The sequence below is a fragment of the Mirounga angustirostris genome, unplaced genomic scaffold (assembly GCF_029215605.1).
Source record: "Mirounga angustirostris isolate CCGP_5_RB_7025 unplaced genomic scaffold, mMirAng1.0.hap1 SCAF_6, whole genome shotgun sequence".
Classification (NCBI taxonomy): domain Eukaryota; kingdom Metazoa; phylum Chordata; class Mammalia; order Carnivora; family Phocidae; genus Mirounga; species Mirounga angustirostris.
Window position 1 is genome coordinate 88,570,942 of NW_026991714.1, and position 18,511 is coordinate 88,589,452.

The 18,511-nt window shown below is 36.6% G+C and overlaps 1 protein-coding gene across 2 annotated transcripts; it reads left to right on the plus strand.

Moving 5' to 3' along the window:
• Positions 1 to 650: 650 nt before the first annotated feature.
• On the plus strand, positions 651 to 17,391 carry CISD1 (CDGSH iron sulfur domain 1). Of its 2 annotated transcripts, XM_054508161.2 has the most exons (4): positions 651 to 845; positions 6,629 to 6,723; positions 7,641 to 7,846; positions 16,703 to 17,391. In XM_054508161.2, exons 2-4 carry the CDS (start codon positions 6,684 to 6,686, stop codon positions 16,790 to 16,792), a joined length of 336 nt encoding a protein of 111 aa, XP_054364136.1. In that variant the 5' UTR covers positions 651 to 845; positions 6,629 to 6,683; the 3' UTR covers positions 16,793 to 17,391. The 2 variants fall into 2 exon arrangements, with proteins under 2 accessions (XP_054364136.1, XP_045733829.1); XM_045877873.3 differs by lacking the exon at positions 6,629 to 6,723 and having other exon boundaries at positions 656 to 845.
• Positions 17,392 to 18,511: the final 1,120 nt, after the last annotated feature.

Consider the following 18,511-nt stretch of genomic DNA (forward strand, 5'->3'; position numbering starts at 1 on the left):
AATAAGAAGCTTCTTAGAAAATACACCTTCCAAAACACCCTTTGAGTTAATTCTAACTCCCCTCCCCAAATTCGGGCCCCTAAACCGCTTTTATAAAATATTTTGTAACTGACACTAATTTCAGACTGTAGAAGATAGAGAATAATCTTAGTATCTTTTTTGAGTACATTTTGAGCCGTTTGTTTCTCTCTCCTACTCAGCCCTTAGCGCAGGTTCCAGGGTCCTCAGTAGATAACTGGCTCAAAAGCAGAAGAAAGTGACGTACACCGAGGGCGAGGTGAGGTTCTGAAATAGGACTCCACAATTGATACCTGTGTGTCTGCCACTGGCATTTTATATGAAAACTGGACGTGGCCTTGCAGGTGCCGAACTGAACAAGAAAACTGTAGATAAAATCTTAGATACCTGATTATGTCAAGTGTTATACCAGCACCTGTCCTTTGCCCTGTGAAGCCCGCACACCTGGAAAAGACTTAAATCTGGCCTGGAATCTCTATTCTCAAAGCCCTGCCCCAGGCTCCAGGACTCCGCCCCTTACGACTGCGCACACTCAGTTGCTACCTTTCTAGGTCTCTTCCTCCTCCCCGCTTTTCCGGCTGTCAAAATCCCGACTCAAGACTTTAGACTGGGACGCAGCTCCGCGCATGCTCAGCATTAACTAGGGTGGCAATACACACGTGCTTACGGCCAGCCGCGGCGCCTGCGCCGTAGCGGCCTGGAGTCGGTACGCGTAGACGTTTCTCGCACCTTGACTCCGGCCCTCCGCAAGAGCCTCTTTGTGCTTAGTGTCCTGTGCACACGCCTTGCAAGCGACGGCGCCATGAGTCTGACTTCCAGCGTACGAGGTGAAGTGGGGCCTGGGAGCGGGTGAGGTTGGAGGCCTGCGCACCGGTTGCAGCTTCCTCTGCTCCTCTCTGGGCTGTTAGTTACCGCTGCCCTGCGAACCCGCCAGTCCTGTAACCTTGAGATGTAGAAGGGCAAGCGCAGGGCTGGCCTGCGGACTCCCTGGGCCAAACGGGGAAGGGGGGCGATGTCCGTATGGATTGGTGATCTCTCCAGGCATAAGTGGCATGGGGGCTATGGAGGCATTCACCCAAGTCTGGATCACGTTTTCCTTAACCAGCCATGACCTAAAACCTAATGATTCCGTCGCTAGCTTTTTTTCTTGTTCTCCCCTGAGGCACCTCTGTGTTGTCACACAGCTTGGAAAAGAGGAAAGGTTTTTTAAAAAAAAAAGAACTGCTCCGCCTTTTCAAGTTTAAATCACCGTGGAGACAGACCATCAATTTCCTGCAACTCTGAAGCAGTGCGTGACTAATCACATCTCAGTTTTGCACATTTTTTTAAAGGAACGAACCCAATCCGAGATCTTCAGTTTTCCCAGGGTTTTTTTGTTTTGTTTTGTTTTGTTTTTAATCCCTCTGGCATCTGGAACTCCGTGGCAGTGGTCCAGGAGAGAGGATAGAAAACGGAGCTCTTTGAGCTCTCCGCTTTCTCAGCCTTGCTTCCTTTGCGCTAGTCTGGCGTTTGGAAACAGGTCCAATTAAAATTAAGAGATTTTCTAGAATTCGATTAATGTAGAGCTTCACATTATAACAGTTCTTGGTGGTGGTGTAACTGTTAATATAATACTGTGCATCAGCTACGTGACACATGCGATCTCTCTGCCCAGGTATAAAACGCCACACCTCCTGGTTTGGTTACCTGTAACAGTAGTTAAGTAAAAGTAAAGAGATTGTCCAGAAGTTAATTAAAAAGAGCCCTATTGATTAATTTAGTAAATACTGAGCAACTAGAGTGCCAGGTTCTGTAAAAGCTCCCTGTTAACATGAGACCTAATTTTGTAATCCATTCTTTAAATTGGAGAATTCCACGTCTGTTGCCAAAAGTTACCTGGCAGAGTTGGGCGGGGGGATAACCCATGACTTTTTTAGTTACTAATGAAGTATATAGGAGGTGATTATTTATAAAACTTATTTCAAAGGATGCTCATCTTGAGAGTGCTTTAAATAGAGGTACCTTGGGGCACTTAAAATACAGAGCGATTTTTGTTTCAGTTTTTTAAAAAACCCAAACCTGTATTTTCTCAGGAATAAGACTGTTGTGTAAAATCAGATACTCATATGACTTGAGCCACTGATAATTTTATAGAAAGACAGTTTGCACTTTTGTGATATGGGCTGAAAGATTCCAACACGTGTTTTTAAAATGTGGAGTCATTTTGTGTGTTTTGAACCTAGGGTTTAGTGCCCATTGAAATGTGAAGTAGGTGAACCCTGGGACTTCTTAGCATTACCTGCTGGCTAATCTTTCTTGCAATCAAGATAAGTTTGTGTGTGTGTTTTTGTTTTTGTTTTAATCTAACCATAGGGGAGTCCAAAGGTGACGTCCCCATTAGCTTGCTGTTTTCTAAGGGATAGGAAATTGTTTGGTGAAGAGGGTTATCAGCTTAAACTTGAAGTACTCAACTTTGTTATGAGATGTAACTACTTTTTATTTCACCTAAAAGTGTAAAGGTTGTTATGAGGACTATGGGAAAAGATCCAAAACCCTTGTAAATCTCTTCATCCAGCACCTTCTTACTTTCTTCTTCAAACATTGTAGTGTGGCTGGGAAGGGACAGATAATGTATTGAGAATCCACCTTGTAATGTTTAGACCTCAAATTGTTCTCAATTTTTAAACCACGCTAAAAAATCTATATTTTTGATTTTTGAATTTGGGGAAGATGAATTGAGATGTCTCTTCTCAACTAAGATTAATAATTATAAAGGGCTTAAAATAGTATGCACTTTGTAAGTATATGTTAAATAAAAAATAAAAGGGTATGTCTATACATGCAAAATTCTTGTTTATATTCAGAAAAAAAATAATGGGTTGTGGGTTATAAATAAAATTAATGGGGATCAGGCCAGGACATGAATCTGGGAGAGGCAATAAGGATAAATGATTGGAATCCAGAGACCCTATTCAGTGAGATGGTTCTTGATACCCTTTGGGTGGGTGATACCAACCTTTTTTTTTCCCCTTATTGAGGTATAATCAACATACTTATGCCGAACTTATTTTTATTTAATTCTAGTTTATTATAATTTCTAACATTAAGCATCTTTCACTACTATGGAGTCCCCCATCTTTAGTGACTCCTCCTCATACCCAGTATATGACTTTCAGGAAGTTTACTATATGTCTTGCTCCTTGATACCTCCAAAACTCATTGAATCTGCTCTTTAGATTATAAACAATAAGTAAATATTGGGGGGCATTAGGGATTATAGATGAAACAGGATTGGCAGTGAGTTGATCCTTGTTGGAGCTGAGTGAGGGTGAATGGGAGTTCATTATAGTAATCCCTGTATATGTCTGAAGTGTTCCATACTAAAGTTTTATTTTTTTTTTAAGATTTTATTTATTTAGTTGTCAGAGAGCGCGAGCACACAAGCAGGGGGAGCGGCAGGCAGAGGGAGAAGCAGGCTCCCCGCTGAGCAAGGAACCTGATGCAGGGCTCCATCCCAGGACCTGAGCCGAAGGCAGATACTTAACTCACTGGGTGACCCAGGCATTCCTAAAAATTTTTTTTGAATCTGAAGAAATGTTTTAAGTCCCACACTTGATACAGTAGATTAAGATGAGGCCAAAGATAAGTCATTTGGTATAAGAGCAATGTGATGGTAAAATGGACAGATGGAGTTGCAAATTCAAATTAGTAATCTGTTATTTCTTTATACTCAGCTAACATTGAACACTACCTGTATGCCAGGCCTTTTTTTTTTTTTTTTTTTTAAGATTTTATTTATTTATTTGACAGAGAGAGAGCAAGAGAGGGAACACAAGCAGGGGGAGTGGGAGAGGGAGAAGCAGGCTTCCCGCAGAGCAGGGAGCCTGCTGTGGGCTCGATCCCAGGGCCCTGGGATCATGACCTGAGCCAAAGACAGACGCTTAATGACTGAGCCACCCAGGCGCCCCTGTATGCCAGGCCTTAAGAAAAAAACATTACGAGACACAGCCTGCCAATCTGGGGGAACGACCTAAGGGAGGGAAAGATTTAAACATAGCTCCCCTCCCCCTCTCCTGAGAAGAAAAGAACATTCTGATTCTGTGGCAGTTGACACTGGGCAGGAGAGGACCGTTTTAGGCAGAAAAGGGACTAAAGGAACAGAAACGGTGAGATTTCTGTCTAAGTTGAAACAAAATAATTCCCACAGTAGAGAAAAGCTGAGGAATGGGTTATAAACAACAGATTGTTTTCAATCTCTGAATAATTCTGAGAGAAAACCAGTATTATGTTATACAAACCAATATTATACAATAGTAGACCAAGGGAAGAGTAAGAATGGGAAGGATTATTTAGAAATGTATTTTCTGTATTTTCTTTATATTGGTTTATTCATTGTATTTGTATAGATAGAAAGCACTGTTAAGCAAGATTGGGCAGGGTGGGATTTCATCTAACTGTAAGAATACTACTGTGCCTTGAGAAATGTCTATAGAGAAGGGAAGTGAGGATAAAACCATAAGAGTCAGAAGTAGTGCTCAGGGTTTTTCTGGACCCCAGTTATGAAAGAGTATCTGAAAGGTGCCAACTGAAATGTCTTTAAAAATGGGTTTTGGTAAAGTCTCTTTTTGCCTCTGAGACTGTGTTTATTCTTAATAGAATATATCCACTGTCAAGAACTAAATAGTTACTTAGGTTTTATTGTTTTTGTTTGTCTTGGGTTTTCAATTCTTTCTCTATTCTAATTGTTGACTTTCAATCCATCATCATTCTTGCCTATCTCGACACAGTTTCCTTTTCCTTCTTTTCCCTAGAGTTGCCAGTGGCATCCACAGCTTTTTGCCAGAAAAAAACTGATTCAGGCTGCAATAATGAAATGATAAAACAGCAACATATTTCTTATTCTGGGAACTTTTACATTTGTGTCTAATAAGATTAGGGAATTAGGTTTTGGGAAGAGGGGAAAGTGGAAATTCTAAAGAATTTGTCTAGCTCTGTGATTCTAAAAAACCCATTGGAGCACATGCGAAGCCATTTTCCCAGCACACACATGGTCCTATGACATTTATATAGGGTCATAAGTGACCTTTGTTAGGGGGTAGGGTAGCAGTGCATGTTTTGATTCCCCATGGGGCAGCTACTTTTCAGTAGTATCCAGAGTCAGTTCCCATTTCTTTCATTTGCTTTTGCCTTTGTGTGTCAGTTATTCTGTCATTTATTCCACTGTCAAAAATTCCAGGGAGGTAAAGGTTTAAAAAAAAAAAAAAGTCACCATATGGATTCAGTGGCTAATATGAGAAAAGAGAATAGAAGACTGTTTTGATGACTAAGAAAGATTCTTTTGGCCTATCATGAGTTTCAGGTAGGATTCCCTTTTTATGTTGTGAGACAAATTAATCTTAACCAATTTTAGTAGTTATTTGGGTTTCGGGCCTTTTTGATATAAGTAGGCACTATTAAATCTGCTAGAGATTACTTCATAATTCACCTAAAAAGTAGGATGTAACTAAGATTAACAGTTTCTACTGTGTTAATTTATTCTTTTGGGATATTTCATCATTTTAAGTTTATACTAAAGGTAATATTTAGCAAACATAATTGAACATATACTATGCAAAGCAATATTTTAGCCCATTTTGTGATAGGTACATTAGCTATTCAGAGTGGCTTTCCATTAGCTTAGAAGCGGATTGCTATAGCTCCTGACACAGAGAGTCCTTTCTCAAGGGAGTTCCATGGTAAATAATACATCAAAAAGGAATATCATGAACCCAGCTAGAAATCAGAGCAAAGTTTCAGCCCTACTTGGAATTGCTACAGGATAATATCATGAAGCTGCACTAAAATTCAAGACAAATCTACACAAAATGTGAAGTTAAAAACATTCTTCAATGAGTCCAAAGGTTTGAAGCTGTCAAATAACTTATTAACTTGTCTCAGTCATGCAGCACCTGGGAAGGACATAATGTTAATGTTTATTTTAGAGGATTTTAGCAAGGAGGAATGGAAATGTGGGAAGGAAACTGTTTTGTAGAGAAAAATACTGTGGTTGAAAATAGAATCCAAGGAATGAGTTAAAAGAGAAGACCCAAGATAAAAGGAACTAAGTGTGAGAATGATTGTTCCTTCCCATTATAGTTTTGTAAGAATGACCTCCAATGTAATGTAGGGCACTATTAGGAAGGGTGATTAATCACATTAGTGCAATAAGAAATTTGGCTCAAGGGGCGCCTGGGTGGCTCAGTTGGTTAAGCGACTGCCTTCGGCTCAGATCATGATCCTGGAGTCCCAGGATCGAGTCCCGCATCGGGCTCCCTGCTCAGCAGGGAGTCTGCTTCTCCCTCCGACCCTCGCCCCTCTCGTGCTCTCTCTCTCTCATTCTCTCTCTCAAATAAATAAATAAAATCTAAAAAAAAAAAAGAAATTTGAGTCAATAGTGCAAATAAGCCATACAGTTAATTATTCAATATATGTTTTTATTTGTCCTTGGATTGTATTTTTTGTACTTATCTCTCTAGGGCTTTATTTGATAGTCTGGGAACTTATTTCAAAAAAATGTGAAGATCTGACTGAGGAAGTGCTGGGAAGCAGTCCAGTGTGTTTATCCTGACCCCTGTTCAACTTCTTCCTGCAGTTCACTCCATGCTGGGAATAGACAACTCACCTCTGAGGCTGAGGCTAACCAGACTATGCAGAACTTTCTTCTCTCCAACATTCTGTGGAACTGGGGTAGTTAAGTGCTTGGGTTTCTAAGGACTCCTTGAAAAGCTACATGAAAAGAATAAATAGATGGTCTGTTAGTCAAGCAAATAATTGAGTAGAAAAATGTCATTAAATTTAAAATGAAGTTTGTAGGGAATTCAAATCATCATCCACTGGTGGATAATGGAAATTTAGAATTTATTGAGACTATAACTGTAATTATATTCATGTTTTCTATGAAATAAGAAATTAATACATTCTGATTTTTATTCTAATGAGAAAGCACTTTGAAATTTAAAAAACAAAAACAAAAACTTTTGGATGACTTTGAAGCCCAGAATCCTGCTGGATATATTTCTTTGAGTGTTTAGTATTAAGGGTACTAAACTGTTTTATTTGTCCTTTTTTTGTTTTTTTCTTCGGATACCAATTCTCTTTGTGGTTATGCACTTTAAAATCACTAAAGGACCTACTATTTAAATGAACTCTGATGAGTCAGTTTGTTTACATAATCACCTCCTGATTTTTTGGGTGGGGGGTAGTCTTTATAATCTGAATTTTTTTATGTATCGGATTTTTTTTAAACAATAGGTATCAGCAGGCTTACATGTTCTTTTAAATCTATTTATGAACACTTTAAGAATTATTAAACATTGTTTTTCCTTCTCCATGTATAAAATAATTTTTAAGTTTTCCTCTGTCTCAATTTAGCTATCATCATTCAGTAGAAAATATGCAATCGCCTCAGTAAACGCTGGGGAAAGTCTTAACAAGAACTGTTACACCATTGTGTTGTAATTATTTTGTTAACAGTAAAAACTTTTGACTATTCGAATGCTTAACTCAAAAACTGGATTTCCTGAACATTAATGTTAGTAAAAATACACATTATTAGTGTATATTTTGGTTTTGATGATTATTCCTGTTTTCCTTCCCTGCTCTAGTTGAATGGATCGCAGCAGTTACTATTGCTGCTGGGACAGCTGCAGTTGGTTATCTAGCTTACAAAAGATTTTATGTTAAAGATCATCGCAACAAATCTATGGTAAACCTTCACATCCAGAAAGACAACCCCAAGATAGTACATGCTTATGACATGGAGGATTTGGGAGATAAAGCTGTGTACTGCCGTTGTTGGAGGTCCAAAAAGGTGAGAAAAACGAGTCTTTTATGTTAATACCATCTTTAATGTAACAGTTCTTTTTAAACTGTTCTATCAAACATGTATCACCAGATATTATTAGGATATCTCTTCTTCTTCTTCTTTTTTTTTTTTTAAGTAATCTCTGTGTCCAATATGGGGCTTAAACTCACAACCCTGAGCTCAAGAGTCACATGCTCCACTGACTGAGCCAGCCAGGCTCCCCTTTTCTTTCTTTCCTTTTTAATGCATCCTGTTCTTCTCTGTTTTCCATGTACTCTCCAGGATTATATTTCCTAAAATGTGTACCTACTATGCAGTAAAATTCCATTATTCCCTTATTGAGTTCAGGTGAATGTAACTATATTCTTGACCAAGAAGAGAAAAAAATCCCTTTATTCTTAGGATTTCCTCCCCAAGTGGATCTTTGCCTCCACTATCCCAGGAAAGAGAGTGTGCAGCCTAAAACACAAAGAGGAACAGAAAGGGTAGATTCTTTTCTTGAACTTTCAAGCTCCTGGATTCTAGGACAAGTTTTAGAAAATTCAGGAGAAACTTGGAAAACTACCCTTGAAAATTTCTTATCTGGTAAATATATTGACCCTGTATCTAAGCTTTCTTTAAGCTATAACTCCTATAGTTAAATACCTAACAGGATTTTTTTTTTTTTTTTAAAGATTTTATTTATTTATTTGAGACAGAGAGAATGAGAGAGAGAGGGCACATGAGAGGGGGGAGGGTCAGAGGCAGAAGCAGGCTCCCTGCTGAGCAGGGAGCCCGATGTGGGACTCGATGTGGGACTCGATCCAGGGACTCCAGGATCATGACCTGAGCCGAAGGCAGTCGCTTAACCAACTGAGCCACCCAGGCGCCCTACCTAACAGGATTTTTAAAATCTTCTTTTGTGATAATTACATTTCATCAAGTTCCATTTGGAACTCTCATCTGTGATACCTGCAGCTTTTAGACAGTGATGACAGCTAGTGACCTAAAGATGGTAAATCCTTTCCTAAGGTCATCTTGAAAAGCTTCATACATTGAATGTGATGTATTGTGAGGAATATGGTGAGTGTACCGCCACCATTAGCATTTAAATAAGATGGATTTCACTAAAGATGACACTATAACACATAAGAAAATAGACAATAAAAATGATTTATCTGTTTCTGAAAGCACATGTCAGGCACCACCTCTTCCCACAGTGGAAAGCCATTATCGCAAATCGCGTATCACAAATAAGGAAGAAGTCACATACTAGGTACTGGAAAGTGTATTCTAACTCTTTTCCCCGATACAATCTGAAACTGCTTGATGAACATACGGAATGGGAATCAAAATAATAGTCAGTTGTACCTTAAAAAGAACACTGTTCATTTGGTATGTGGGATTATTTGTAAGTACTAGTAAGGTTGCTAGAAAATAATCCTAAATAATATTCTGTAGACCAGACCTGGTTTGTTTTTTAAGAATTATGCCCATGATAAGTTTTATTCTCCTGTTGCTCACCAAAATATGCAAAACAATACCTTTAGAAATTCAAGAATTTCTAAGTCAGTGTAGTAGTTCTTTAGTCAATAATCATTTAATGTCTATATATGCATGAAAAAGTTAAATAGTAAAACAGCAGGTATCATAGATGTGTACAGTAGACTTAATACAGGTGCTTTAAATAAAAGAAAGAGGGGTGCCTGGGTGGCTCAGTTGGTTAAGCGACTGCCTTCTGCTCAGGTCATGATCCTGGAGTCCCTGGATCGAGTCCCGCATCGGGCTCCCTGCTGGGCAGGGAGTCTGTTTCTCCTTCTGACCCTCCCCCCTCTCTCTCATTCTCTGTCTCTCAAATAAATAAATAAAATCTTTAAAAATAAATAAATAAAAGAGCTTACACTCTAGCCTAGAATTTTCTGGGAAAGCATAGTGATATACATGGGAGTTAAATTGCCCCTGGAAAGTTTGGTGGTATTTGAATAAACTAGCAGTTTTGGGGGACTCTTTCTTAAAATCTGTAGGAAAGAACTCAGGTGAGCAAAGGTGGTGGGATCAATGAAGAATCTAGTCTGGTCATTGCATTTCCATCCCCCCCAGGAATAAGTCCAGATTGAGGAGAGTCTTCAGTACCTGTTTGAGGAGTCTGTGCCTGCAGACATGGGCAGCTTCTTGTCAGGAATTTCCAGATAAAGTTATGATACGTATACCAGAGTGATAGCTCTAGGAATGGAGAAAAATGAACAGGTACAGGGGACATTTTGAGGGAAGGATAAGCCAAATGCACTGACTGATTTGTAAGGGAGATTGGTGGAGAAAAACGGAAACTCATTAGTCTCTACACCTGTAGTATTAGAAGAGATGGTGCTGCCAACAGAAATAGGACTTCCAAGAAGAAAAGCTGATTTTCTGGAATGGTGACAAGGAATTTAATTCCAAAGTGAATTTTGAGGTGACATTTGAATGGAAATGTCCAGCAGATAATCTGAAATGTGGGTCTAAGGCTGAGACATCAGGATTGGAGATAGAAATCAGCAAAACTGATGAGTCAAACATAAGAATACAACAGATCCTTGATGCAGGTAAAAATCAAGGGCTAAGTATGAAATCTTAGGGAATTTTTTGCATTTTGGAAAGAAGAAGAAGAGCCAAAAAGATGAAATGGGCCAGAGTTAGAAGAAAACTAAGAATATCATGGCTTCACAGTGGAAAGGAGAAAGTTTCAAAGATTTGGCTGTGAACATTGGCTTGTGCAAAGACGGCTAGGTGAATATTATAGTATGAGTTGCATTAAACAGTCAGGCAATTAACCTTTTGGTGTCATTTCAACAGAATAATTAGAATAGAAGCTGTGTCTAAGTGGGTTAAAGAGTGAATTACTAATAAAGAAATGCTAGAAGTCTTAGTATATGTCAAAACTTCAGTAAATGTGACAGTGAATGGAAAGGAAAAGAAAGATGACTGCTTGAGTGAACTCTAAAGCATAGATTTGGGGTCAAGTAAAGGGTATTTGCTTTGGTTGGTTTTTCCCAGGGGGTAAAGAAAGGGTCAATAAAGCAAATAGGAACTTATAAGGACTAAGATCTTAAATATTTCAGGAAGAATCATAAATGGATACAAGCTAGTGGTTTAAACGGTTTATTAGACTTTATAATTCAACAAAACATTCTGGGATTATTTTTTCATCACACAGTTTAGAGTTTCCAGATGGTTAAACTAGAGATGGTCATTTCCCATAGGTAGACTTTAAGGAGAGGAATGCCAGACCAGTCATTTTATTTCCCATTTTCTCTTTTTTTAAGCTTATCTTTTATGCTGTTAGTGATCCTCTTTGCATCTAGGATTTGTCAGTTCTGAATTTTCACTGAATCTTGGGAACTTTTTATTCCCACGTGAATCAATTAAGAGTTCACTTTGAATATTATTCTTGTTAATGGATGTTCTTATTCTTCAAATAGCTTTGGAAACTCCCCACATTCCTGAGGTACCTCAGGTTATCACAGAGGTGCCAACTCACACATTTACCTGCCAGTGCACAGAAAACTTGTAATTAATACCTTTGGCTCTATTGAGTTCATAGTCAATAATTTTTTTCCTCATATAAACCAGTTGTGTTTATAACAAAATGAAAACACCTTTCTACTTATCTCAAAAAAGTTACATGTGATAGAAAGTTTAATTCTGTTCTAATTCATTCTTAAGTTACAATCACTAGTAGCCCATTGTGTGGGTCTAACATTTTTGAGTGGTTTTCCCAGGCCTAATGAATCATCTCTTAGCAGTGTGCAGAAATTACATTTTTAAATATGCCTCATTTAACAGGCCTATTTCATAGTATTTCACAAAAGGGCTCTCCGTATGTGACAGGAGAAAGAAAGGAGGCAATAGAGAAGTGACTGCAGGGAAAAATACTATTTGAGACAGCGCTGTCTTGAAAGAGGTGGAAGGAAATGAGAGTGGGAGCACAAATGTGAGGAAGGAAGGGAGAGCCTTATTTTCGAAATAAAGTGAGCGAACTTTGATTTCAGAGGAAAGAGTATGCAACATAGTCTTACTTGCCAGATTGCCACCCTACCCCCACTCCCTGAGTTGTATTTTGGCCATCTAGGAGGCAGGAGAGAGTTTGAACAAGGACAGTAGAAGGATGCACACACACTAAGAAATAAGAATAGAGGAAAAGCGTGCTCATTACTGTCAGGAGCTCAACTGAAGTTGAATGCAACTGAACATACTATGTAGAATCATTTTGTTCATTTACAACTTCAGGATTTGAATTGGGTTTTTTGTTAGTGGTGTGCTTGTTTCTGTTTTAGGGTGTGTGTGTGTGTGTATGTGTGTGTGTGTGTGTTACAGAAGTCTCCATCCTATTAATGGTTTGGAGGTGGGTGCATGGAGTCCATCTCTTCATAGAAACAAAATTCTGTATGTTGGTTACATAGCTTGTCCAATCCACATAAGGAGAGTCTTATAAAATCCTAATTTCTCTTAATATATTTTGCTTCTATCTTACATTTTTTTTTTTAAGATTTTATTTATTTATTTGACAAAGAGAGACACAGCCAGGGAGGGAACACAAGCAGGGGGAGTGGGAGAGGGAGAAGCAGGCCTCCCGCCAAGCAGGGAGCCTGATGCGGGGCCTGATCCCAGGATCCTGGGATCATGACCCGAGCCGAAGGCAGACGCTCCACAACTGAGCCACCCAGGCGCCCCTCTATCTTACATTTTACTAAAGCAAGTACCTAAGAATGGAATAAAATGTCATATCTTCTCAGGTAATGTCAGATCTTACTGCTTCTCTTTCTCAACCAAAGCAAGACTTTCTCAGAGCAGTTTATTATAGTGAGTCAAAATGGCCCCATGCAACTTCCTTGGGAAATAGAATCCAAACTCATTAAAAATACAAAGTTTAGAGAAGGAAGATAATTCTTTTTTTAAATTGTTGCAGATACAGGAGATAAGAAGGAGCATTTATGGGCACCTGGGTGGCTCAGTCGTTAAGCGTCTGCCTTCAGCTCAGGTCATGATCCCAGGGTCCCGGGATCGAGTCCCACATCGGGCTCCCTGCTCCGCGGGAAGCCTGCTTCTCCCTCTCCCACTACCCCTGCTTGTGTTCCCTCTCTCACTGTCTCTCTCTCTGTTGAAAAATAAATAAAATCTTTAAAAAAAGAAGGAGCATTTATTTATTTTTATCTTGAAATACCCAAAAAACAGAAACATCATTAACTTGAGATTAGAGCCATTAAAAAGAAACAAATCTTGTGTATTTTATGAAGACCAATGATGTTGCTATCTTTCCAAATGAAAAGCAAGAATCTCTAGGGTTGTTTTTTTTTCAATCCTAATCATTTATTAAGCCTCTGCTCTAAACCCTCTCTTCTCTAATTTTAGAAATATGTAGGATTTCTAGTTTACTAATTGGGTTAACAAACATATGATATTTTCTGGACATACAGGAAATTCAGCCAATTCAGTTTGCAAGCTTTTCTCCAGAATTTGTTAATAACAAACACTGGTGTGTTAGAACAGATTTTAAAATCACTTAAAAGCTAAACTTTTTTCCATCAGTTATTTGATCCTTTAGGTTTTACTTTTAAATATTGATAACTATATGAATTAAATTAAATATACCCTTTGTGGGTTTTTTTGTAATTTCAGCTCTTTGCTTGACAATTTAACACATTTCAAAATCTTCAATGAAAGAGGGTAATTTTTGTTTTTGACATATAATGGCATTATTAATACAAAGACTACTTCCTAGATTACATTTGAAAGTATACACACATTTTCTTTCTCTTGCATAGAAAAGTTGAAAAATTGAACAAGACACTTCCTGAAAAACATAAGTATTATTTATGTTTTTGAATTTCAATGCCAAGTAATTGACATTCATTCATTTATATTATATTGAGAATCATGAATTAATTTCAATAAATATATCCCATGAATATGTACAGTGTAGTCTTAAGGAATTGCTAATCCAATCCAAATAGAAATAACTCATCTTGGTCCTTGTTGGGAAAAAAAAAGTTTTGTTTTTTCATTAACTTAAAGTGAGAACTCTAATGAATAAATATAATGAGAATACCTAATCTTCACATGAAGTTTGGGAGAGGATTCTGCCTTAAGTCAGTAATTCCTGGGATTAATAAAGTACTATTAAAAGATATCTGTGTGCCTGAACAAAATGATTTTTAATGCTTCGTTTACATTTTAAAGTCATAAAAGCTTTACATATTATGAAAACATGAAAATTTATTAAACAAATAGGATCTACTATTTGCTGCTTTTTAAAGAAATATTTTTTCTTTTAAAACAGGAAACAGGCAAATTTCTGTTTTTAGGCAGACCTAGATTATCATATAAAAAGTATATTCTCATCTTAGATGTATGGCTTTCTTAATCTTTTTATAAGATGTTCTTTGTATATTTCTCTATAGATTTCTTCTCTTGATTCTATATATAGAGGGAAATAATTTTTAAAAATGTATTATTTTTCTAGTATTTTTAAAATGAGATTTAAGAAGAAAAGTTAAACATGCTATTTCAGTAAGTTATTTAAAGCTTTTTAATTTATAAATACTTCACATTTTAGAAATACATTTTATAACCTATATCTTAAAACTGTACAGTAACATGTTTTGTGTCTGCTATTTATAAAAAATGGAGTCTTTTGCAATGTAAATTTGTATTCTCACTGTAAAATCATCTGTTTGTTTATTAAACATATGTCACCTTGATATGCTGTTCTTTGATATGGGGTACATTTTAGTTTGATTTTGTGGATTGTTATAGCCTCTTTCTTATCCATGCCAAGAAAAAACTGAAAGCTTAGGTTGATGTTTTTGTTGTAAAAACTTGTTTTTGTTTTTTTTTTAAAGATTTTATTTATTTATTTGAGAGAGAGAATGAGACAGAGAGAGAGCATGAGATGGAGGATCAGAGGGAGAAGCAGACTCCCTGCTGAGCAGGGAGCCCGATGCGGGACTCGATCCCGGGACTCCAGGATCATGACCTGAGCCGAAGGCAGTCGCTTAACCAACTGAGCCACCCAGGCGTCCCTAAAAACTTGTTTTTAACATGAATATACTGTGTACCATATCTTATTGGGGAAAAAAAAAAAAAGAAAGCTTTATATACATTGCATTGACGTTGCCATCTACCCCAAGGTAGAATTTTTACTTTGAAATATTAGATATGCTGGTACCTTGACTTTTTCTGTAATTTTTAACTAATTTACTGTATCTTGGAATTATATACAAATAGTAAAATTAAAATTAAGTTTCTTTAACATCAACCAAGTATTATTTTAATCTTAGACACTTCTAATGTCATAGTTTAAAGATTTATACCCTTACTGTCTATTTTCAGGTATCTAAAATTATATTGCCTTCACTGTGAGTAATGAAGCAATTATAATCTTAAGGCTAAGATTCCTGTTACTTTACCCTTCTAAATAGGCCTCTTCAATGCAATAGTGTACCTTATACCAAACAGTGACTCTAGATTCTAGAGTGTTAGGTACATTTCAGACATCAAGAATAAAATGAAGATGCTATCATCGTTTGACGTGAAATAGAAATAAAAGTTATAAATATAGAAAGAAAGAAAAAAGATAATTTACTAGTAATTGGACCTTTTAAATGTAAAACCCTGAGGACACAAGTAAAACATTGTAGAATTCCTATCTTTATCATTTAACAGTAGGAAGGCTATACTTGCAAAAACCATTGATAATATATAGGATAAGTAGTTAGGTATGAAAATATACCTAATTATGATAACTATAAAACATATAAGGCAGAAATAATGTTTTCAGAGTATGCATGAGACCTGAAGATGAGGATTTCAAGAGAAATTTAAAAATTCTCATTTATCTGGAAGAATAAATAGGTAAAGTTTAATAAAGGTAGGTAGAGAATAAATAGGAAAAGTCTAACAAGAATAATGTGACAGAAACCTAGCTCTACCAAATATTGAAGCATATTTTAAACCTTGTTATTATCTCAGCAGAGTAGGTTGGTGAATATGATAATGTAAAACCTGTAAATAGGCATTTTTATAGGTAGAACTTTATAAAATTAGGAATAAAGGTATAGCAATTTGGAAAAGTGTCACAGTTCAGTCAGCCTGGTAAATTTTGAGTTAAAATAGCATTTTTTAATAGCAGGACTTCTTTTAAATAATAATGTATGCTACAAATCAAGAGAATTATGTGATATGTTTTTAAAACATAATGAAACCAAATCAGAACATCTTTTGGGACTTCTTTGGAGTACACAGTGACAAGCACTGTTAGAAATTTACTTCTGTCACTTCTTCTACCACTGAACCCAAAATGTCAGTTATATTTAAAATGTGAAATCATGGAAAGTAATAAATATTTACCACATCCCTAGGAGAAAGATGTCTCCATGAAGAATGTTAAAAAGGGAAATACTGGCATGCTTGTATGAAACGAATATAAAAAAATTAGCAAAATAAAAAGGTTTGGGAAAAATTGCTACAAAGCTGATCAACAAAGGGATGATACACAAATTGATTTTAAACAAATGGACTTAGGCTCTAAATGGACATAGATCACTAGAAGGGAAATGTAACTGTAACTAGCATATAAACATGGAAAAGAATTTCAGCATCCACAATCAAATATCACAAATGGAAATGCAGTTAATCATTGTGTATTATCCACAAGTTGATTTCTTCCTTCTACTTGCTGTTTATACTTCAAATATGCTCTTTAAGAACACCTATATAAGGTAGTCTAAGAAAATCTTTTTATTAAGAGTTATCGTGTGTGTTATATATGTAAATTAAGCATCACCCCCACTCTGCCAGGCTAATACTGATTTTGCAGTTAGACATTGACATTCTCTCTTTTCCTAGTTCCCATTCTGTGATGGATCTCACACAAAACACAATGAAGAGACTGGAGACAACGTGGGACCTCTGATCATTAAGAGAAAGGAAACTTAGACAGTTTTGATACTGCAAACCAACTTGTCATGATGTTATCTGATTGTTTAATTAGAATGACTACGACTTCTGTCTAATTCACCTCCCCTGGGTTCTAGATGTGGTATATTGGAAACTGCAGCTTTCATACTCACGGCATTTGCCTTACTTGTTGAACCATCGTGGTGCACATTTGTTTAAACAAAAAAGGAAAAAGTAAAAACCAACTTCATGGCCTATGGGTTATTTTGGTCTTGTAAGGATCCGTTTCTTTACGTTTAAAATAATTATATTAAGATATAGTTGTATGTTAAAGTTAACATTAAATTATTCTCAAAATCCTGTATATGCAGGTTGTACTTATAAGTTTCAAAGAAAATTGTCACCTTTTAATATTACTTAGTTAACCTAGAAAGTAAATTGGGTGTGATCAAGCTGTATTAATCTCTTAATTTAGGAAAAACCTGTGATGACCTTGATTCTCTTCTTGACCTAGGTGATGACGCTGAGAAAATATAGCTTCTATGTTTTCATAGTTTTCAATCAAAATGAACTTGGAATGTTATTCTGCTTAATTATAAGTGGGCCAGGTCTAAAATAAAAGGGCACGGTAGCTTCTTTATTCATTTTCATGGGTATGTAATTGACCCATTAAAGGAACCAACACTGGAAATTTGGATCAAAGTGATATTAAAGTAGTCATGAAGAAAGTCTTAAAATGGTAATGTTCCAGAATTCTATTCCAAGAAGTGGCAAGCACTTGAAGCGGGAACACTGAAGGAATTGGAGCACATGATGTCAGGCCTCTTGGACAGAAAGCCGTACATCCATGACAGGAATAGTAGTCACAGAGCTAGATGAAAGGCACAGGAGGATTTTATTTCCCACCCTTGATCATCAGGCACATGGCTATTTCTATTAAAGAAACTATTTGAGGGAGAAAAATAATTAAATTTTTAAAGAGAGATTAGTTCTTTGGGCTTTATGGGTTAGAAGGAAAAGTCGGGACAGAATATATACAATTGTAATACAAACAATTTGACATAGGTCACAAAAATATTCTCATTTCTTTTAGTATACTTGAATTCTCAGTAGTAGTGAATAACAAGTTTCTATGTGCTAAAATCCAGGATTACCATGGAAGTCACAGGAATCAAACCAAATATCAGCATTCCTGTATTATGTACGATCACTGATATTTTTTAAATGTACAATTTTGTGTATTACAGTAGGGAAAGTTTATACCAAAATTGTGAATACTGGTTTTAAGCAGCCTATGTGACTTATTTGGATATGTCTTTGAGGCATATCTTCAATACAAAATCTAAAATACTACAAACCCTGATTCTACCTATCAGTTTCTTAAGGTGAATTTCTTTCTGTGCCTCTGCCTTCTGTTTTAAGTAAGTGTGGGTGGGTCTGCAAAAGAAGCATCATGCTTTTAAAGGTTAATTGTTTTAAGGAAAAATGAATCCATGAACTCCCAGTTTCTGATAAAGGGACATCCTTTTAACAGACTAAACTGTATTCTTATTTTGAATTTGAAATTAGACTATTGGTCATGCATTTTTATAGCTAGTGGAAAGGGGGGAAGAAATTACTGCCAATTGTCAAAACTATTTTTCAAAGGAATAAGATTATGTGTATGTTTATGGTGGAATTAGAAGTGATTGCCTAATTGAAATGCAGATCTACTGTAGCATTTTGTTAGTCCAAAATAATTAGATAAATATATCCTCA

Excerpts from the sequence above, each read along its gene's own strand:
- CISD1 (XM_054508161.2), top strand. The coding sequence starts at position 6,684 with ATGCAGAACTTTCTTCTCTCCAACATTCTGTGGAACTGGG. Across the intron at positions 6,724-7,640 it reads CAACATTCTGTGGAACTGGG|TTGAATGGATCGCAGCAGTT; the intron begins GTAGTTAAGTGC and ends TCCCTGCTCTAG. Across the intron at positions 7,847-16,702 it reads GTTGTTGGAGGTCCAAAAAG|TTCCCATTCTGTGATGGATC; the intron begins GTGAGAAAAACG and ends CTCTTTTCCTAG.